Source organism: Myotis yumanensis, unplaced genomic scaffold, assembly GCF_028538775.1.
Source record: "Myotis yumanensis isolate MYYU_CA2020_CCGP unplaced genomic scaffold, mMyoYum1.0.hap1 SCAF_3, whole genome shotgun sequence".
Lineage (NCBI taxonomy): Eukaryota > Metazoa > Chordata > Mammalia > Chiroptera > Vespertilionidae > Myotis > Myotis yumanensis.
Genome location: NW_027223754.1, coordinates 12,619,531 through 12,643,313, shown reverse-complemented (window position 1 = coordinate 12,643,313; position 23,783 = coordinate 12,619,531). Strand labels below are relative to the sequence as shown.

The 23,783-nt window shown below is 38.2% G+C and overlaps 1 protein-coding gene across 1 annotated transcript in view; it reads left to right on the top strand.

Moving 5' to 3' along the window:
* MICU3 (mitochondrial calcium uptake family member 3) overlaps positions 1-10,266 on the top strand; it is a 70,356-nt gene extending 60,090 nt beyond the window's left edge. Inside the window, exons 12-15 of the mRNA XM_070408295.1 lie at positions 2,884-2,992; positions 5,515-5,672; positions 6,954-7,022; positions 8,665-10,266. Coding sequence (XP_070264396.1) covers positions 2,884-2,992; positions 5,515-5,672; positions 6,954-7,022 — 336 coding nt within the window. The 3' untranslated portion in view covers positions 8,665-10,266. The remainder of the gene's footprint in view (positions 1-2,883; positions 2,993-5,514; positions 5,673-6,953; positions 7,023-8,664) is intronic.
* The last annotated feature ends 13,517 nt before the right edge of the window (positions 10,267-23,783 follow it).

Sequence of the window (23,783 nt, the reverse complement as noted above, 5' to 3'; positions counted from 1 at the left end):
CAACTGATTGTCTATTTGTTTAGTAGCAAGTGTTTTGTCAGCAATTCTGTGCAGTTGTGCATTATCTAGTGGTATTTGAATGCATCGTTGCAACCAAATAGAACTGGTGTTACAAGCACCCCGTCAAGCATGGGATGTTTTGGATATATTGCCTTCTATTTGTGTTTGTAGAAGGATCAAGGTAATCTATCTAAGAAAGACTTGCAAATAGTTTGACTTTGTATAAAATGGATACCTGGTGACAGTGCTAACAATTCTCCAGGAGAAAAAAGGACTCGATGTATTTGGCCATTAGTTTTACATAATCTCTCAGTTAGGGGTCTTTTATCAGTTTTACATGTTAAACTGATTTTTTTTTTATTCATAGACACTTCCCTAAAAATAAATATTGAAATTGTACTATGTCAAATTACTAGGGTATTTTTAGGGTCTTAAAGAATCCTACAGTGCTGAGGAAGGTAAGGGAAACCTGATCCCTTGTTGGGCCTCTTCACATTGCTGCTAACCAGTAAATGGCATCTTTGAGAAAAAATAAGAAAAAGAAAAAGAAAAACAGTGAATCTCTCCAATGATATCCCAAATTTGATGATCAAACCCTTTGAGAGTGCTAGGCAGTTAACTCTAATATGATGAACAGTTCTGCAATGCGGGGAAAGATCCCGGGGAGTCAGAACCTGAAAGCGTCTTAAAGCCATCACCTATTCATTCCCACCCTTGTACAGTCAAGAAAACTAAGGCTCAAACTAGTGAGGGCACTCGCTAGTTGGGGAGGAATTAACAGCAGAGACGTTATGATTTCCCAGCCTAGTGACTTAAGGACCTGCTTTAACGATCACTGCACCAGGCCTCTAGTAATGTATATATCGATACACATTATATGGTGTCCCCAGATTCCTTAGGCTCTGTGCATTTTTCTTCATGCTTTTTTCTTTCTGCTCTTCAGATTGAATAATTTCAATTGTCCTGTCTTTAAGTTCATTGTCTCTTTTTTCTACTCGCTCAAATCTACTTTTGAACCTCTAGTCAGTTTTTCATTTCTGTTACTATACTTTTCAGCTCCAGAATTTTTTTTTTTTTTTTTTGGTTTCTTGTTTTACAATTTCTGTTTAATTATTTTGTTAATACATAGTTTTCCTGATTTCCTTTAGTTCTTTGTTCATGGTTTCCTTTAGCTCTTTTGAAAATATTTAAGACAATTTGTTCAAAGTCTTTTTCTTTTTAGTCCATTGTCTGAGCTTCCTCAGGGATGGTTTCTGTTGACATATTTTTTCTATTTCTTTATACTCATTGTAATTTTTGCTAAAAACTAAACATTTAAATATTATAATGTAGTAACTCTGGAAATCAGATTCTCTTCCACAGTTCATTTGTATTCTTTGTCATGTACAGTTGCCAATGATTATGTTCCATTATCTTAGTGGTTAGCCAGAGAACTGATAGAAATTTTCTTAAATGCCCAGAGCCAGGAAGAAAATAGATAGTATTCTCCCTGAAAGTATTGACATTTATATTTACAGTTTGCTTAAAAATATCCCATCCTCCTGTTTTTCACTTTTACTAGCAATTAACATGTCACCCTGAGACAGAGACTGTTGCTGTGGCATCTGGTCGCAGCATACACTGATTCAGAGCCAGAGCAATAACCAGTTTCCCTGGCAACAAGCTCTCCACAGCAGGACAAACCCCTTCTGGCTCCGTCTCCCTAATTGATTCGAATGGTCCTCTCTGGAAAACATGACAGGTGGGATTGGGTCACAAAGCAGAATTCAGGTTTGGAACAGCCGACCCTAATGTAAGAAAAGAGAAAGAGAAAAATGTGAAAAGACAGTGAGGATTCTCCTTGCAAATAAAGAGGGATTGTAATTAAAGTGGGAATAATGTACATAAAACTTTGTTCTTATTTTGATAAGAAACTTATAATAAATATTATTTTGATAATAAGCCACTTAATCAGTAGTTGGCTTGCATGAAAATAGGCTCTTCTGGTTTTTTCTCTAGCTTTCCAGTGCAGCCTTGTTAGTATGCCTTCCCCTACATTCAGGTCAGAATTGATTAAGACTAAGCTCTTGGCCCTTACTCTTTTCAGTTTACTTTTTCTTTCAATCACATTAATTTACTGAGTAGAACACTTAATTAAATGCAGCTCTTGATGCCCAAATTTGTATTATCTGAAATATGTGGTATTTATTTTAAATAACTTCCCTATTTAATTCAAGTAATAGTAGTGGCAATAATTGTAGCTTATGTAAATGACATTCCAGAGTCCTGTCCATGATCCCACACCAAGCCCTGCATCAGGCCGCCCTGAGCTGTATGTACAGTCACTATGCTTCCTCCTGCTGTGCTGGCCATGCTCTCGCAGTAGGAGCAAGTAAAAATACACTACTGTTGGCTTATTTTCATTTTTCATTGTCATTATAAAGATATTGATGATCATCATACAATGTTAAATTATATTTAATGAGTATATGTACAGTGGAAACTTTTTTTTAGGTGTCTTTTTAAAACTCTTCTTTTTTCCTTCATCATCATATTTACTTTCAGGGTTTAAAAAATTCAGGCCTGCAATGCAGAGTTTTTGAAATTGAAGCTTTTCTATCCATTTTCATTGTAGCAATTTTTTGGAACTTTGTGCTGATAAGAGAGTATTTTTAAAATATTTTCACCTAACATTGCTAGTGGTAGCAACACTGCCAAGTAAAAAAAAAAATCTGAGTGAATTTTACATTCCATCTGGAGAAAGGTTTCAGAATGTGCCCTAGAAATGTTCACTTGCAAGTTATATTGCACATGCTTAGTCTATTTCTTTCTAGTAAATGTAGGTATTTATTTTAATAAATTTGGTCACACTAAAATCTATTTACATATATTTTCTCAATGTAGGGCATCACATTTGATGAATTCAGGTCATTTTTCCAGTTTTTGAACAACCTAGAAGATTTTGCAATAGCCTTGAATATGTATAACTTTGCAAGTCGTTCTATAGGGCAAGGTAAGTAATAATCTTTCAACAATTAAAAGCAAAATATAACCCTACATTGTTTCTAGGGACTTTGACAGCAAATTAATTAGATATAATAGCATATTAGCCATCAGTTGCCTGAAAGTTTGTTGTGTTCTTCAATGGGAAATCTGTTTTCCCTAAGCAGAGTTTAGGGAAATAGGCTAAATATTTGTGTAACAATATGCAATATACAGATGATGTATTATAGAATTATACACTTAAAACCTATATAATTTTATTAACCAGTGTCACCCCAATAAGTTCAATAAATAAATAAAAATGTTATTGCCCTTCATTTCTTACTATGGGGGGAAGCTAATGATGTTTGTAAAAGTTCAAAGAGAAAAACACCTCATGACTGCTTGGTAACATTGAAGGATGTGTGTCTACTTATGGAAGAGCCAGCTAGTCATGCCTCAGCCATCATCACAGGATGATGCATTTTACCCACAATCCCTGTGGCTCAGAAACCTGCATTTTGTCAACAAAGGCCCCCCCCCCTTAGCTATGGACTCACATTAACCATGTTTTAAGAATGGTATGTAAAATTGAATGTCAATTTTGCTTAATTTTACGAAGAAATACAACTGTCATAGAATCCAGTGCTGTTGACCTCAGAACCAGCTCTTTCTTTCCCTGTAGGTAGACCAACAAGTCAAGTCCTTTTCTAGAATTCTATGGCCATAACTACTCTCATTTCTTCCCTCATGGCAATATCCTTTTTAAATATTCTTGCCATACAAGGACTTTCTGCTCATGTGTTTAAGATGATTTGACCTGTGTCTGCCATAATCCATTTTCCAAATGTAACCTAAGGGGACAGAACTTATTGTTTTATTGCCAAGCTCCAGGGAGAAGCCAAACTGCAGCCCATGAGCACTAATAATAATTATCTCTCTCCCAAAAGCATGGAGATTGAGTCCCTCATATGGCTTCACTCATTTATTCATTGAGGAAGAGAAACCTGAAAATTTGTCATTTTACCTTTGGTCTATTCTAGATGTTCAAATAGGGCATCTTCTCAATTCAACCCATTTTCGTGAAGGAACCCAGCCATTCCAGACTAGCGTTTACTACCATGATAAAACTACTAATCAACCACAAGAGAAAAAAAAGTCTGGTTCAGAATGGACAGTTACTGTTTCACTTTGTGGAACTGGGAAATGGAAAAAATCGATTGTGTACTTTTGCAGGTGCTAGGACTATACCTACCTCTTTATTTTCTGTTGTCACTGCTAGCACCTTAATTCAAGTTATTATTACCTCTGAGAAGGATCTGGTATTCCTGCCAATACCCACATCCCTCTCCCATATTTCCTAGACAGCTCACAGAATAATCTTTCGAAAACACTGATTAGCCTTTCTACATGCAGGCTATGGAAAATTCTTTAGTGCCCCAGCTGCCTGTTGAAGAATATACAGGTTCCTCGCCTCAAAGTCCCAGCACAGAGCTTCTCCGGCTCTTACATGTCCAGACTGCTCCTTGTTTTCTGAATGTGTTTTATTCCCTCCTGAGCCCTCCATGCCTTTGTGCATGTCACCTCATCTGCCATTTCTCTCATCTCTACAAGCTGAAATCTTCTATCCTTGGGGCTCAGCTCAGATACAAAATTGCAGCTTTTCCTAATCACTGCTCTTCTCTCTCCTTTCCCTACTCCACGCTACAGACAGAAGTAATCACTCATTTCTAAATTCTCATAGTGCTTTGTTGGTACTTTCATGGGGTTCTGTGTGTGGTTATTTGGGCAGATGTCTCATCTCCTATTGGAACTGTAAGAGAACTTACCATCTTAACCTCTAAAGTATATGTCACTGATAGTAGGTGCTCATTAAACATTCATTGAATATGAATGCATATTAAACTAAAATACAGTTATTCTTGGCCCTTTAAATTAAAACTACAAAAGCTGGATAAAAAAAGACGTGGTACTTTTACACCTTGGAATACTATGCAGCTGTTAAAAAGAAGGCTCTCTTACCCTTTGAGACAGCATGGAGGAACCTGGAGAGTATTATGCTAAGCAAAATAAGTCAGTCAGAGAAAGACTAGTATCACCTGATCTCACTCATAAATGGAATCTAATGAATAAAATAAAATGATGAACAAAATAGATCCAGAGACACAGAAGCATGGAACAGACTGACAAATCTCAGAGGGAATGTGGGGGTGGGGGTGGGGGTGGGTGGGAAGAGATTAACCAAAGAATTTACATTGCATATATGCATAACCCATGGACACAGACAATAGTGTGGTGAAGGCCTGTGCAGTGGGGGAGACGGGGGAGGGGGTCAATGAGGGGGGGGCATCTAATACTTTCAATAATAAATAAATTTTAAAAACTACAAAAAGTTTTTGTTTCCTAAAAGATAGCATGATTAATGAAAAGTCATGTTACATAAGATCATGACCCATGTGTTTAGAAAAAAAATGTGTTTTATAACCTTTTTAGTAATTAATATATATTATAAAAATAATAATGGCTTACTCCTTTTCTGTAACATTTATCTAGATGAATTTAAGCGTGCCGTCTATGTGGCTACTGGTCTCAAACTTTCACCACATTTAGTGAACACAGTCTTCAAGATTTTTGATGTTGACAAAGATGATCAATTAAGTTATAAAGAATTTATTGGAATTATGAAAGACAGACTCCATAGAGGATTCCGGGTAAACCTATATATTTCAACCCTATTGATATTATTTTTTTAAACTGAAAGGGAAAAATCCACCTAAGTTTCAGAAACAATTTATATACATTTTTCATAAAATGTTATACTTGAAAAGAAAAATATAAGGCCCTACCTACTTTCAGAAACCATTTGAAGTGATAAAAGACAATGCTTTTTTAAATATGAAATCAGTTTGAATATTAATAACTTAATTTCATAATCAAGTAGTTCAATGTCTTCATCCCAATTTGTGGGGGCAAAAGTTGCCAAATATTTTTAAAATATATATTTTATTGTGTTTTTTTTTTATGGAGAGGAAGGGAGAGGGATAGAGAGTTAGAAACATCGATGAGAGAGAAACATCGATTCAGCTGCCTCCTGCACACTCCCCACTGGGGATGTGCCCGCAGCCAAGGTACATGCCCTTGACTGGAATTGAACCTGGGACCCTTCAGTCCGCAGGCTGACGCATCCACCGAGCCAAGCCGGTCAGGGCCAAATATTTTTTATTAATTAATCTGCACACTTGCTATCAAACTTGTTAGTATACAAAGGAATACCACTATTTCTCATTTTACATGATGCAGATTTCCACTAGGCAACTGAGATGCTTAAGTCACCGTATATTCAGCACTTTTCATATAGAAAATAAAGTAAAAACATTTTTTGTCTGCTGATTCTTCCTGTTAAAAACTTACACTGTAAAATAATATGAAAAATTCAGAGACTTTATTCTCAAGTATGTTTTAAAGAATGAAATATAGCATGAATCAATAAATGTTTAGATATGTAGCATATTTGTAGGTGGTGCCAAAAATGGGAAAAGAAAAAAATATTTCTATTAACAGCTAGAATATGTAGTTATCCCTCTTTGGTAGGAATACCCCTAAGTATTATACATTTAAAAAGAGAAAAAGTTATATATACAATAAAATCAAGATTCATCATAGACAATGTTTTTAAACATTTTTAATGATTTTTTAAAATCCAAGCTGTTTTGGTAACGATACTGTGTACTTAACTGCCACCTAGCGGCCAGTCATTAACATTTGAAATTATGGCATAAGTACCTAAAAGGGCATGTATTGAAAATCATTTATTCTTCCTCAGAAATTTTAGAGTAGCAATATCAAATTGAAGTATAAACTATGCTATAAACCTCTGATGCTGCATTTTTCTCTTAGATGTTGTGTGTTTTATTTTTTGCTTTATTTATTGCATATTTGTGGCCCCGTAACATTTCATTGACTTTTACATTTTTTAATCCTCTGTTCCATAGGGTTATAAAACAGTTCAGAAGTATCCCACTTTCAAATCCTGTCTGAAGAAGGAACTGCATAGCAGATAAGTATGTTAGCTTCTCTGTCTAAATTGTTCAATAACAATAAAGGAAGGGTCATGATTTATTTTTCTGCTGTGACATTTAGGAAATAACTAAGAGAAATACATTTTATTTTTAATTTTTAGGTCACTAATTCAAACTCAGAATTACTCTGTTAATGATTTTATTTTAGTAACTTTATTTTATTTAGTAATTCAGTTGATGAATTAATCATTATAACAAAGAACTACTTTGCCTCTATTAAGTTGTGAAATAAATTGGATTTAAATACTCATCCAATTGGTATTCTCTTGAAATGTCTTGATTGAAAATGATTCTGTTTAACCTGCAACTTTGTATCTGAGTAGACATAAAATAATAACTTCATATTCGACTATTATAATGTAGAATCATTAACATCTAAGGGATATTTTTTACTATTTTTTAGGATCATGATTCCCAATGTCTGCTACAATAATAGAAGCTAATCTTTGTAGAGTTATTTTAGAAGCTTGGCACTATATTAGGTGTTCTTCCACCTGTAGACTCTCATTTAATCCTCACAGCTACCCCGTTTAACAGCCGAGAAAATAGAAGCTTAATGAGTCATTTGCCCAAGATAACATGCGCTAATAAGTCACAAACTCAGGTTTGAACCTCATTTCGTCTGATGGCAAAGACATCTTATTATTTTCTAAACTATCCCTGTAGAATGCCATAGGCGAGGAAGATACAGGAGGCTCATTCAGTTTGTTTCAACCCAAAGAAATGTCTCATACTTGTTGCTGATCTCCAAAATGAGGGATTTGTTTTTCCTTTTCTCTTCTATAAGTCACCTATACCTATAAAATTTTGGTCGATTATGGGTTCCAATTAGGTAGGTCTCTAATTGCAAAAATACATTTATTGCTGATTTTCTCAAGCTGAAAACATTTATATTTGTTATAGCAATATTACCAAAATTGTTCCAAGCGATATTGATGCATATTATTTTAAAAGTTTAGTTAAGTAAGTTAGAGAAATATAATAAACATGGTTAAATAGGTTCCTTCCTCCTTAGAACTTACGGGATCTTATTATGCATTTGCATCTCTAAAAGAAAACGGCAGTATTCTGTATTTCGCAAAGTAGCTTTGAGGCCTAATGTTTTATGGAGCCCGTCCTGGGAAATGCTGGTCTAAACTGTTTAGTGGCAAGTAGGCTAATCATTCATCTGAGGTGGTAACTGTTGTGACTGAGCTAACAAACCATCTTCCTAATCTCTGTTTTAAAGAACTTGATACTGCCCTGTAAGAACTTAAACTGAACATTAAAAAACATAGGACCATACCATGTATATGTTCATATAGGTAGTGTACTCAACTAATTTGTCATAGTGTCACTCTGACGCTATTGATTCTATGCTGTAGTTCATAGAACCATAGATAAAAAGGACTACATTTTTTCTAGATCTTGAAAGGACTGAGAACTAGACAAGTTACTAAACAAAACACTGAACTTTTAAATTAAAAGAAATGTTTTATGATTAAGTCTTTTGATCCTTGTATTTTCTGTTCGGTGTTTTTATTATGTGCATTACTGTTTCATATTATTATCATAATAATATTTGATTAATGTCATTACCTCTGAATTTCATGCTAAATAAATATTGCTTATATTTTTTAATTAGGTTCTTGTAAAGCAAAGTTTAAAGAATTTATCTACATAACAAATGCAAGAAGCAGTAATTTCAGAAAACAGAAATGAAGGAAAAGGTGAAATGCTAATTATATTTTTTCTTGAACTGAATTCTTGAATATAAGACAGATAAAATGTGTCTTCATACTAACTACAAATGCTGTATGTTATCAGGTTAAGCTTTTGCCTTGATTTACTGAACTTTGCACTTTTTCATTCCTTTCAGAAGTACATAGATACTTCCACTGACTATATAAGAATGTATTTTAAATATTTTAAAATTTATTAGAAATTTGCCTAACCTCAAAATAATGTATGACTCCTAGAATCTAGATCACTTAAAAAATGAACAGTGACATATTTTCTTTGGTTTTAGACTGTGAACTTATTTTAAGAAAATGAATATTCCTTAAGATTTAGCTTAGGGCCTTAGAATTGTTGATAAATCCCTATTATTTATCTAATGTTCAGTTACATTGAAAGTTTTCTGAAGAACAAATAGAAATTAAAATACTATACAATATGATGATTTACACTGTACTTTTATCTTTTAAAACTACTAAATTAACAAGGTATTGTTTGAGTCATATAAAGTTTTTTTGAAGTTTTTATTCATTTATCAAAGTCAACAGAATGTCTAGTATTCTTTTATGTATACAGTAAAGAGATTTAAAATGTAGATTTTTTTTTTTCAAAAATCGTCCTATATTGGTGGTAGAATAGTGGTAGTTCTAGCATCTGTCACCGTCATTGTCATTATTGTTTTAACATGATGCTGCTCCTGATTACAGATGATGTAAGTTAATAGCACTAGTAAAAATCATATCTTTCTTTTTCTTTTTTTTATCTTAAGTTTTACATATGTCTTCTTTTTCCCCAATGGACACTCCCCCCCCCCCCCCCCCAACCATTCCCACCATGGGCAAGTCCCCACCGCCCTAGTGTCTGTGTCCCTTGGTTATGCTGATATGCATGCATACAAGTCCTTTGGTTGCTCTCTAACCCCCCCACCTCCCCTGCCATTTGTCTCTGGATCTATTTTTGTTCATCTAAAAATCATATCTTACAATTTGTAACTTATTGCACATTGTTAATAAATGTCTATAGCATCCAAATGACTACTGTAAAAGACTAATATAAAATGGTTTAAGGACTTATGTAAATATTAGGTAGAAGTTAATATTTTGTTTCTTGCAAAAGGACCACCTGCAAAAGCAATAACAAATAGTAATAATGAATAATTTAATGTACTTCATTATTTCAGAATATGTCTTAAAAGAGAAAAGAAAAACTGTTAAGAAATAGCAACATTAGACTTTCACATGGAGAAAATTTGATAGTACTTAATGGAAATCTGTTCAATTGAAAAGTTTAGTTTATAAAAGATTACTATACAACAAAAGTAGAACAATAAGTTTCAATTAATATGTTAATGTATTATATGTAGAAGATATATACATTTATCTTCTTTTCCAAGATGTATTTGATGTCATTTGTACACACTCCAGCTATTACCTTGCTTTTGCATATGAAAACAGGAAATACTGACTTTGTTTTATAAGTTATTAAATGTGAAATTGATAGCTGTGCATCAGCCTATTTATAAAAGTAATGTTATTTCCAAGAAAATGTTATTAGCATTGGCTATGTATTTGACTTTTTACATTCTTTATCTGATATTATTTATTACATTGATGTAGCAAAGTGATTCATAAATGTGAGGATTCTATGTAGTATAATAATTTAATTTCACCTTCTTTCAAGTTTGATTCAATTGATTGACTAAATGAAAATGCCTGTTCACTCATTTAACATACCCTGGTCTATGTTACCTTACCTGAATGTTCTCAACATTATTTGCTATCTAAAATAATTGAAAAATGCAGTTTACTTTTATCTTTGACTATAAGTTATATTATCTTGCATACATGGAAAAATTGCCATTTAGGAAAGTCCTATAATGCACATTAAAAACTAAATTAGCTCATTAAAATTGTAATTCTGTCATTCTCCCAAGGAATACTACATTGTGATCTTTATTCATAATTGCTTATCAGAGTGAGTGGATATTCATTTGTTTATAAGACTGTAGCATAATATTAAAATTGGAATAAATGAAATATTCTGGTCAATTAAAATGAAAAAGAGTAGTAAATTACAATGATTCCCTACATATTATCACTCATGAACTTTAACCCTCTAATTAAAATGAGAGATAAAAAGAACTCTTTGGATTGTTGTCTATATCAAATGAAAAATTTTAAGCGCTTTGAAAATAGTAATATACTAAATACATTTATGCTAGTATTCTCAGAATTTCCTTCTACAAATTATTCTTTGGAAAGGTGAAATTATACATAAAATTTTAGTATTATCCTCTTTACAGAGTCTACATGATGAAAGATTTGTGGTACTTCTCAGAATCATTTAATATTAAGAAAATCATTTAACTTAACTTCCAATTTATTGTTCTTATTATAAAATATAGCTGTAAAGCAACCTTACATTCTTATATTATCTGAAAATAAATATACCTGCTCTTGAATCAAGAAACTTAGTACCTTGCTTTTATGTTTATCTGTGGAGTAATGTCTTTTTAAAAAATTGTCACCTCCAAACTTCGGAACTGTTCATTGGTTACCAAACCTCCATTGGTCTCACACCCTCTGCTATCATACTACATGCCAACGAAATTAATCACAACACGTCTGTAGGTAAACAAATCACAGAGCCATAAAGCCTCTCAAAATGTATAATAGGCATTGATACTGTATATAATGTGGTCATTGGTACTGAGAAGCTTTCAGAAAGTTTACATGTGACTTAATGGAATATCAGTTTTGCTCTACAGAAGTGATTGCTTAAATGGCTTAAAATAATTAAACCAACACAGCCCCTTTGGTACTAATTTTGGTTCTTTTGTAGGCATCATCTTATCAAGATGACTCTTAGAAATTTACCAGTTTTCAAAATACACTCATTATCCTACTCTTTATAGCCATAATAAATTAACATTTTTACATAAATGCTTTTACTTCCAAAGGATGTAAAAATACCAATTGTGTAATATTCAATAAGTATACAATAAAAATTTTAGCGATAAGAAAGCATAGTTTTTTTTCTTTTCTTTATAAGTAAGTCATACAATAATGGTATGTCTTGCAATGAGTCACATCTTAAATTCTGTGAAATATTGTAAGATGAAACTCACTGCAAAGATATAATTCTCTTTACTTTGTATATCTTTATAATTCTCTTTATATCACAATCAGTATTTTTGACACACATCTTAAACTGGGGAATATATCTAAAATTGTGACTTTATGCATATTAATATACAGTGCTCAGAGAAAGTACAAACATTATTATAAAAGTTTTCTGGAAAAGATAAGTTGTGTCAGTCTTATAAAGGAAGAGAAGGACATGTGTTTATGAACACAAGGAAAGAGAAAAGAAGAGGATGGAGAAGGGATCTGAATGATTATAGATTTTCTTTAATTGGGATTTAGTAGACAGTTTTTAGAAAAATAAATGTTTAAAAATGCAATAAAGCAATAATGACAATACATCCTTTCATTTACCATGTTGAAAAGACAGTGGTTCTATAGTATACAGTGTTGGTTCTATAGTATACAGTGTATAGCAAGTGCCGACAAAGCTATACATGTTCAGAGGGAGACAGAAGTATCTCAGAGTTTTGATCTAGAACTTTACTTCTGGGATAGTAATATCCCAATACATATATTTATAAATTTTCATGTCAAAAATATACCTAGTAAATGAAATGGTATGTAACTATGAGAAAGAATGAAGTTCATTTATCATGCTGATATGAGATGATTCTACAAGATACTTTTATGGGAACACATCAAGGTATAGAAGAGGGTACGATATGCTTCTGTCTGTGTTAAAAACACACTTTTCTTGCAAGGAATTATATTTTAATATATCTGTATCAAAGTTATGTGTGCAATTTGTTAAAAGTCGAAGAGCTCCAACGGGTATATGTAAAACACAGCGTTCCTCTTTCCTCATTTCTGCTCCTCAGAGGCAATCGCTTTCTAATCTTTTCGCAGTTCCTTTTGGCACCTGCCTTCATATCTCAAGATAACGTGCTTATACCAGTATTTCTTTTTTTTTTTAATATATTTTATTGATTTTTTTTACAGAGAGGAAAGGAGAGGGATAGAGTTAGAAACATCGATGAGAGAGAAACATCGATCAGCGGCTTCCTGCACACCCCCCACTGGGGATGTGCCCGCAACCAAGGTACATGCCCTTGACCAGAATCGAACCTGGGACCCTTGAATCCTCAGGCTAATGCTCTATCCACTGAGCCAAGCCGGTTAGGGCAAGTATTTCTTGATTGAATTTATTTTTAGTACATTACTGTTGACTTCCTACAATGGAGATGAGAATTTGGCTCTATTACACAAACCCCTTTTAAGACACAAACACACACACTCTCTCTCTCTCTTCCTTTTCCCCATCCTTTCAGTATAGTTAGAGCATAATTTTATAAATCAATTAGTGCAACATCAGTTACTATATTTCCTTCCTTAAACATCTTACTTCCCCTAGAGTTAATAATTTTCTCCTTTTCAGTCTGCTTAATTTTTGTGTAGTTCTCCTTTTCCTATTATTAATTCATCCCAGACTCACCTCCAGGACTAAATACATATTGTTAACACATTGTAACACATGAGGTAATATGTAAATTTTTTATACTTTTAGAAATGCCTCCTGGAGCTCTCTGTCTTAGGATCCCATCTCGAGTGGTTGTTACCTAGTCCTAATGCAGAACAGCTTGGAAGCTGTGTGTGCATGGAATGAACGTTGACTGATAGGTTCCCCTCGTTGCTGTTCTGACTGGGCCCTTTCCTCTGAGGGACTGTGACCAGTAGTATAGAGAGGTCTTTTCTCTATGGTCGGACTTCTGCTGCCTGGTAACTCAAGCCCTGGCTGCTCCTTGGTGCAGAGGTCTTCTGAAGATCAGTATTTTTGACACACATCTTAAACTGGGGAATATATCTAAAATTGTGACTTAATGCAAAAATCAGATGGGCCATAGGCATGAAAGAGGGCTATACGGTCATATATTCAACAAGTGGCATTACACTGTTTTGGGTGTTTTTACCATGTCTTAGTTTACTTTTTCAAGAAAAGCACATTTTTAAAACGTAGGATGTCAGTCTGGAAAATGTGGGAATAAATCATGAGGGTCATGTGTGGGGTAAATTTATTCACTAAATCTAGAGGTAGGTTACTTCTTGAAGCAGATACAGTTTTAAGAAAAAATGAAAGTATAATGGTGATCATGAATTTATGGCACTACCACATGGTGTGAGCTGGATATAGGGATGGGAACTACTACCTGGTGTGAGCTGGGTGTAGAGATGGGAACTACCACATGGTGTGAGCTGGGTGTAGGGATGGGAACTACCACATGGTGTGAGCTGGGTGTAGGGATGGGAACTACCACATGATGTGAGCTGGATGGTAGGGATGGAACTATCACATGGTGTGAGCTGGATGGTAGGGATGGAACTACCACATGGTGTGAGCTGGATGGTAGGGATGGAACTATCTCATGGTGTGAGCTGGGTTTTAGGGATGGGAACTACCACATGGTGTGAGCTGGATGGTAGGGATGGAACTACCACATGGTGTGAGCTGGATGGTAGGGATGGAACTATCTCATGGTGTGAGCTGGGTTTTAGGGATGGGAACTACCACATGGTGTGAGCTGGATGGGAACTACCACATGGTGTGAGCTGGATGTAGGGATGGGAACTACCACATGGTGTGAGCTGGATGGTAGGGATGGAACTATCTCATGGTGTGAGCTGGGTTTTAGGGATGGGAACTACCACATGGTGTGAGCTGGATGTAGGGATGGGAACTACCACATGGTGTGAGCTGGGTGTAGGGATGGAACTATCTCATGGTGTGAGCTGGGTTTTAGGGATGGGAACTACCACATGGTGTGAGCTGGGTTTTAGGGATGGGAACTACCACATGGTGTGAGCTGGATGGTAGGAATGGAACTACCACATGGTGTGAGCTGGATGGTAGGGATGGAACTACCACCTGGTGTGAGCTGGATGGTAGGGATGGAACTATCTCATGGTGTGAGCTGGGTTTTAGGGATGGGAACTACCACATGGTGTGAGCTGGATGGTAGGGATGGGAACTACCACATGGTGTGAGCTGGATGGTAGAGATGGAACTATCTCATGGTGTGAGCTGGATGTTGGGATGGGAAAGGGATGAACTGATGGAGGAGTGTCAGTGGAAATAAGTTCCTGGATTTAAAAAGTTAAAGACAATGGCCATACTCTCTGACATTTACCATAAGAGACAAAGAGCTGAACTCAATTCATCAGTCTAGTTCAGTATGGCATTTCCTATTGCATATTTTCAGGGATGAAGCAGGCACTTGAAGGTTAGCAGATTAGTCTACTAGCAGATTTTAAACTGAGGTAAAATGAGAGTTTAGGACAAAATGAAAGGCAATTAAAAAAGATATTTTCAGGCTGTGGTATATAATGCTTTATTCGTTGCAAGCTCTAAGGTGCTATAAGAGTTAAAAGTTCAAGCTGAAAAATCCACACAAACCACTCTGAAAATCTATACTATTTAATGTCATTGCTCTTTGGTGCTAAGAGGTTCTCAATAAGGTGAGTATCTTATATACCATTTGTGCTGTAATATTTAATTACAGCGACTGTACAGATTAGCTGTCTCAAAGATTCTTTTGAAATCAGATTGCACATCAAAACTGCATTGTGCCCAGCTAAGTAAGCAAATTTAAGAAAGAGGAGAAGGTGATGTCAAGACTTATTGCAAAATGAACAAATAAAGAAATAGGATTTGCTTGATGTTCAGCCTATTAAAGCATGACCAAATGTTAGCCTTTGTTTGTCAACTTAACTATGTTTTTCTAAAATTTACAGAGATTCAGCCCATGGAAAGTGTCCTTTAGCTAGGATAGTATTTGTACTTCAGAAATAAAATAAGCAACATGAAAATGCTGACTAGGTTATACTAATAGTTCAGTTTCTCATAGTGATTGATTATCACATAGATATGTACATTAGTAATTCAGATAAAGTTTTTTTTACCTTTTTTCATTTTTCTGATTATAAGATTAATACGTGTTTTTGCTCCCTGATACTTAAGGTTTTATAAGCTCAGAGGTTAATTTAACTTCTCCAAAAGAGCTAGACACTCCCCTCCCCCAAATACAACAAACACTGAAGTATTTCCAGTTTCCAAGCATTTCTCCCTTCAGAAAAACTGTAAAAATAAATTTTAAATTTTCCAATACCCTAATAGACAGGAAAGAAGACTAAGTGGATGGAACTGGAATTGGACTTGCAGCAAATACCCAGGAACATAGGTGAGGCTCTCCGACTGAGCAACGGGGTCGCAGGAAGGATAGAGAGCCTGCAGGCTCCATGGAGGGGCAGGATCACCTGGGGCCATAGTACTAGACTGATAGTATGTGAGTACAGGGTGCGGCAAAAGCAGGTTTACAGTTGTGAGTAAACAAAACAGGTTATTCTATTATTTTCTGTAAGAACAACTGTAAACCTACTTTTGGAGAACTTGAATCTGAGACCCCCCCTCCTCTGAGCTAAAATCTTCAAGGAGGTCCTGAAGGGTTCTAAGACAAGTGTGTGTGTGTGTGCGCGCGTGTGCGCGTGCACGCGCGCGCACACATACACACACACACACACACACACACATGACTGGTTGAAGCAGAAGAAACCATCCCACAAGACTCCCATAGATTATATTCAAGCATAAACCTCCAAACAAAGACTATCAAATCTGGATAAGACCAACCACTACTAGTATCTAGAATAAGTGAGAATCAATAGAGACAATAAATGTAGTCCCAGAGAATGTAGATGTTGGAACTGAATACGGAATACTATGTATGAAATGAACTATGAAATTATAAAAAGGAGTTTCTAAAAAAATTATTGGGACTAAACAGATACACTTACCAAATAGAATTTCTAGGGGGAAAAAAAGTTAATTGCTAAAATCAAAACCTCAGTGGAGAGTTTTAGGTCCAGCCATGACTGACTGACTTACCCTTTCATCATAAACAACGACAACTTAGTACAACAAACACTGTGGGGCTTTGATCCTTGAGAAAAAGGAGAGCCATGTGGTGACCTCTACATTCAGTCTGGCTTTCTGCCTGGGAGCACTTTCCAAATGCAACAGAGGGAAGTGAGGCCCAAACAGACAGACAAGGATTTTCACGGGCTGGGAGAAATGAGCACAGAGGCAAGCCTAGCTCAGGGAGCTGGGATGTGTGGGACAGAACCAGAGAAGAGGGAGCTGTGCGGAGAAGGGGCACCAGAGATCTGCTTGGGAACGTGCCTGGCTGGACACTGAGCTGCCTGTGAGCAGGGGAGGCTGGGTGTGAGGCACAGCAGAAAGCAGCTGCTGTGGGTCTCACAGTCCGGCCTTGGGAATGCAAATTAGCCAGTGTGAGGCCTCACTGAGCAGAACAGGCCTTAGGAGTACGGCTACACCAGAGTAAGGGTGACCCTGTGTTATCTGTATATATAAAAGCTTAAGCGACCATCACAACCGAACGGATGACCGAACAGGCTGCATGGGGCAACCAGGCCGGCTGGCGGGTTAGTGAGGGGCGACCAAACAACCGAGCAGCAAGCTGTGTGGGGTGACCAGGCCCACAGGGGGGTTAGTGAGGGGCGACCAAACGACCGAGCAGCAGGCTGCATGGGTTGACCAGGCCTGTAGGGGGCGCAGTTGGGGGTGACCAGGCTGGCAGGGGGGTCAGTAAGGGGTGACCAGGCTGGCAGGGGGGTTAGTGAGGGGCGACCAAACAACCGAGCAGCAGGCTGTGTGGGGTGACCAGGCCCACAGGGGGGTTAGTGAGGGGTGACCAAACGACCGAGCAGCAGGCTGCATGGGTTGACCAGGCCTGTAGGGGGGGCATTTGGGGGTGACCAGGCTGGCAGGGGGGTCAGTAAGGGGTGACCAGGCCAGCAGGGGGCGCAGTTAGGGGTGATCAGGCAGGCAGGCAGGCAGGTGAGCAGTTGGGAGCCAGCAGTCCCAGATTGTGAGAGAGATGTCCCGAATTAGAGAGGGTGCAGGCTGGGCTGAGGGGGCTCCCCCCTTGCATGAATTTTGTGCACCAGGCCTCTAGTCATTTATAAATTGTTCCTATACTTTGTCAAATATAGAGGTCTTTAACTTTTTAAATCTGATCTCTTTGTATATTAAATATATAGATCATTTGACTGTCATATAAATTGCAAGTATGCTCCCAATGTATTTTTATTTATATATGTCAAATGTTTTCGTTTTTATATATTTGAATGGTCTTTTTATTTGCATTTCCTCCATTGCTTTTAAGCTTAGACATTCCTCTCCCAATCTGATAAATATTGTCATATATTTTTATGGTTTATGTCCTCTTTGCACTTAACTAAAAAAAAGTCACCTAGTATTAATTTTGTTACATAGCAAAAGTAATGAGGACCTAAGTCTAAATTTCCCTGCAGCCCTAGCTGGTTTGACTCCGTGGATAGAGCATTGGCCTGTTGACGACCAAGGGCATGTACCACAGTTGCAGGGTTCAATTCTGGCCAAGGGCATGTACTGTGGTTGCAGGCTCCTCCCTGGGCCAGGCCCTGGTCACATTGATGTTTCTCTCTGTCTTTTCGTCTCTCTTCCACTCTCTCCCCTCAAAAAAAAATATGTATAAATCCCAGGGTGAGGATCAAAAATAATCCTTTATAATGAAAGGCTAATATGCAAATCACCCGAATGGTGGAACAACTGGTCACTATGACGTGCACTGACCACCAGGGGGCAGATGCTCAACACAGGAGCTGCCCCCTGGTGGTCAGTGTGCTCTCACAGGGGGAGCACCACTCAGCCAGAAGCCAGGCTCATGGCTGGCGAGTGCAGCGGTGGTGGCGGGAACCTCTCCCGCCTCCACAGTGCTAAGGATGTCCAACTGCCGGCTTAGGCCTGCTTGGGGAGCAGGCCTAAGCCATCAGTCGGACATCCCTGAGGGCTTCCAGACTATGAGAGGGTACAGGCCAGGCTGAGGGACCTCCCCCACCTCCGTGCATGAATTTCATGCACCGGACCTGTAGTAATAAATAAATAACCAAGTTATCCAGCACTACTTACAGAATAATTCTTCCTTTTTGCCACCTAATATAATGTAAATTGTATTTTAAATATTTTACATGCTCGAATCTGTTTTAAGATACCGTTCTCTTCCCTTGGACTGTCTGGCTATCTTTATAACTACATTGTTTTAGTTATTTTAGCTTTATAATGTCTTCATATTTCATAAGACTAGTTTGTCTTCCCCTCAATAGGCCACACTTAGATTCCTCTTGTTCTAAAATTTTTCTTAACTGTTCTTGTTTATTCTTTCAGATAAACTTTAGAATTGTTTTATCATATCCCCTTCACTTTAAAGCTATGAATGAATTTGGAAAGCCATCACACCTATATCAGTCAGGGCTCTCCACAGAATCCGAATCAATAGGCTGTATATATGTATGTATATATGTATATCTACATGTATATGAAGAGAGAGATTTATGATAAAAATTGGTTCACAAGGTTATGGAAGCTGACTAGTCCCAAGGTCTGCAGCAGGGGGTCAGAAAGCTGGCGACCCAGAGAGCTGATGGTTTACTTCCAGTCCTGAGGCTGGCAGACTCAACACCAGGAGAGCTGATGTGTCAATTCAAAGGCAGGCAGGAGGAATTCGTTCTCCTTTTCAGGGAAGTCAGCCTTACTCTTCTGTTCAGGCCTTCAACTGATTGGATGAGGCCCACCCACGTTAGCGAGGGCGATCTGCTTTACTTGGTGGACTGATTTCAATGTTAATCTCATCGAAAAACTCCCTCTCAGAATGTTAGACCAAATAATCTGGATACTCCATGGCCCAGTCAAGATGTCACAAAAATTAATCATCACATTACCTTTGTAATATTTTCATTCCCTCCAGGAACAATTATTCCAGTTATTTATTCTCAAGATCTACGGCTTTTATTACCTAGGTCCTACTACTGCTCATAAGGTCTTTTCTCGATCCTCTATACTTATTGTTGCTTTTAGGAATGGAAATTTTCCCCTTGGGTTTTTTTTTATCTTATTATTATTGATACATAGAAAAGTAGTTGATTTATTCAGCCACTTAACTCTAGTTCTGATATTTTTTCCATTGAGTCTCTTGAGTTTTCGGTGGACAATCATGTAAATGAAGGTAGATATGTCCTTGTCATTCCTATATTATTGCTCTTACTTCTGTTTCCTGTATTATTGCATTGGTCATAGCTTCCGGAACAATGTAAAATAATAGTGATGGCAGAACATTTTTTATTTCCTGTTTTACTAAGATTATCTCTGTTTCAAATTAAGCATAATATTTTGCTGTTGCTGTAAGACAATACTTTATCTTGTTAAGAAAGCATTCTTGATTTTCTGGATTTAGAGGAGTCTGGAAAAATGAATGAGTGTTGAATCAGCTCAAATGCCCTTTCAGCTTCTACTGACATGATTATACATTGTCCCAATCTGACCTCCAGATGTGATATATCTTCTTTATAGGCTTCCTGACCTTAAAGTATTCTACATTATTATAATAAATGCTGATCATGATAGCACATTTTTTTCATTTCCTGGTCTTAGGCTGGTTGACTTCCCTCTCTCAGGTTCCTCATCTCTAAATTGGGGCTAAAAATTGTATTTTTCCCATGTTACAGGGATTAGATGAGGTAATTACATAAAGTGAATTTGTATAAAATCAGTGCCACCACAATATCTGGCACATAGAGTAAGTTCACCTAGTAGTAGCATCGTCATCATCCCAAAGGCTTGAATACAGTTTGAGTGGGGAAAGTTATATTTCCTGTAGGGTTTTTTAATATTCATGAGAGAGATGTTCCTCATATTTTCTTAAAGAAAAATAAAAGAGGTATTTTTAAATTTTTATATATGCGTCATGAGAAGGAACAATAAAAAGTAATTTTTCATGATCTTTTTTAAAAAACTGTTGTTTTTTTACATCTACCTCCTTGAAGGTCAAATACTGACTCCTTCATAATGTTCCTGGGCAGGGCTGGCTTCAGGGTCATGTGACCAGTGCAGGTGCACAAAGCCCCAAACCACAGTGGCCCCGTGCTTGTGGTTAATGTTCAGCAGTTACCAGCTTATCTATCTATATAAAAGGCTAAGTGACCGTCTGACTGATAAGTATGACGTGCACTGACCACCCGTGGACAGACGCTCAACACAGGAGCTGCCAAGCTGCAGTGACTTGGCAGCAGCAGTTCTCGGGTGATGCACCCCGGGACCAGAGAGGAGGGAGCCCGATTCCGGGGTGCATCACCCGAGAACCGCCCTCTTGCAATCTGGGACCCCTCGGGGGAAGTCAGAGAGCTGGCTTTGGCCCGATCCCCTCAGGCCAGGCCGAGGGCCTCCACCTGCTGGAGGGACCCCCGCTCACTCCGCTCTTCGAGCCACAGCACTGCCCCAGGTGTGGCCTGCCAGGGAGGGACCACGGGAGATTGGCTCCAGGGCGTATCTGGCCCATCTCGCCCAGTCCCACCCCACCGGCCACCTTCTAATTAATTTCCTTTCAATGTGCATGAATTGGTGCACCGGGTCACTAGTAATTCTTAATAATACTAGCTTTGAAGTTTGTGAGTGAGGTCGGTGGGACAGTGGAGCTTGTGCATGGAGCCTTTGCTCACACAATTCATTCCCTGGAGGGGTTCTTGGCCACCCTCTCCACCTCTACCCTCCAACCCCCTTGCAGGGGCCTGGGTGCAAGTATGGATGAGGATGGGGAAGGGGAAGGGTACTGGTGACCCACAGCATCTTGAGGCAGAACACGGAGGCCGTCCTGCCCTAGGATGACAGTGCACCCTGCGTCAATTGGCAGCCAGCCCGTGGCCACCACCAGGTGGAGGCGCCTTTCACCCACTCCTAAGCCAAGTACTAGGACTTTCTAACACCGAGGCTGCAACATCCTTGGGAGTTGCCCACCCACTGTGGGTTGGGGATATCAGGCCTGTGGGAAGGGGAGATGTGAGACTGAACATCCCCAGCGGGTTCCCCCAGCTGGAGCATGGCTCAGCCGTCCAGCAGGGGGCACCAGAGGGAACCTAGCCCCTGCCAGGCCTGAGCAAAGGCATGTGCACTGAGTCTTGGGATGGGGTCCCAGGGCCCCTGTGAGGGTCCACACTCGCCCTGAAAGGACCCCGCGCGCCGAGCAGCACACCTGGCTTGCTGTGTGCTGGGGAGAGCTCTTCCTCCCGCAGCCGTCAGGATTCTGACGCGAGCGGCTGGACGCGCTCTCAGAAGCTGCGGCCTGACTTACACAGTAAGTAGTTGCCCCGGTCCCCCCTAGCAGTGACATGCTCTGACATTTGCATTTAAAACTGCACCGCACTATATAATGCTGCATGGGAAAGTCATGCTGATCATTTAAATATTTACTTAAAATGACATTAAGTAGCAAATAAAAAACATCAGAAGTTGAGAATGAGAGAGACCACGGAAGAAAGGAAAAAGCTTTGTATTTTAACATCTTAACACTTTTTCCTGATTTGATTGTTTGGGTTTTTAACAAAGAGTCCTGCATTTTCCTTTTGCCCTAAATTCCGAATATTATGTAGCCAGTCCTTCCCTGGAATATGGAAGTTTGGGCCAAGTGTGCAAAGGCGTCCATGGGTTTGGTGGGATATAGGATGGTAAAAAGACAGGTGAAGGAAAGGGTAATAATTTATGCTATTTGGAAGTGGACATGGATTTTCTCAAAATTACGTGGAGAAAATGGTTCTTGTATTAGAAAACTAAGAGAAAATGATAGTAAGATGACAAGTATACTGCTTGCAACAAACAACACGGCGTTCGTCTCTAGGACGATTTGGTGTCTAGGGAGCAATTGTGATGAACTGTCTGAGTTGATCTTTTAAGTTTCATCAATATGATGTCATCAACCAAATTCTAAATGGGTTCACTTAAGAAAAGGTATAAAGTTAACCTTATAACTCTGGCAGAATATAAATTTATAAGGTATAATAACACGATGTTATACCATTTTTTAAAAACTTTACATCAGGCAGAAGCTATTTAGATAAAACGGAGATTTAAAGGACATGCAGAACAAAGAGGACAGAAAACACACCCTCAGCTGTTAGGGCACAGCCGAGGGCTACAGGCAAATGACTGTAATAACAGAGAGCCTACTTGGGGGACAAATTAGGGAAGGAAATGATAAATGACAATTGCAAAGAAAAGAAATGCAAGAACCAGCAAATAATGTGTCAGCTTTGTCTTTAATTTACCCAGTGCTGGAAAGAGTACTGGTCACCTCCCATTGCAGTAATAGACACATCATCACCTTCAAACAGGAGAGTGAGGACCAGTTCTTTCAGAGCCGCTTCTCACCCCCTGGACTTGAAGGACTGCTGCTGCCAGACGATGGACTGCGAACGGCATTTTCATTCAAGATGACTCCGCGGTTGATGAGCACTTTGGAAAAAGCAATTGTCTCTGGTTCTCTGCACTTGAGATCCTGATACAATTTCTCATTAAGGTGATTCATGAATTTTTTTTCAATTAGATTCCTGTGGTATTTTAAAAATCAATTTGGCTTCTCCCTTTCCACTAAATGAACGAGTCAGTGTGTCATTCAGAGCGGTGTGGACTTGCATAGTTACAAAGTTAAATGACCCTTGGATAGAACCGAGAAAATGGGCAAGGACAAAAAGCAGTCTCCAAGAAGACGTACGATTTCAAAAAGGACCAATGGGAAAATACTCAAAAACAAGGGAGATATATTGCGTCCATCCATTCAGAACAGCACGGGCTCTCAGGTCAGACTTCCCGCGTTCAAACCCTGGCTCTGTCGCTCCTTACTTACCATGGCAGTTAAGCAAGGTTCTTACATTTTCTATATATATTTATCTTTATTATTGAAAGTTACACAGATGTACCGTACCCCCTTTTCCTCCATTGACCCATTCTAGCCTGCCCCCATTCCCCATCCCCCACCCCAGGCCTTCACCACACTATTGTCGGTGT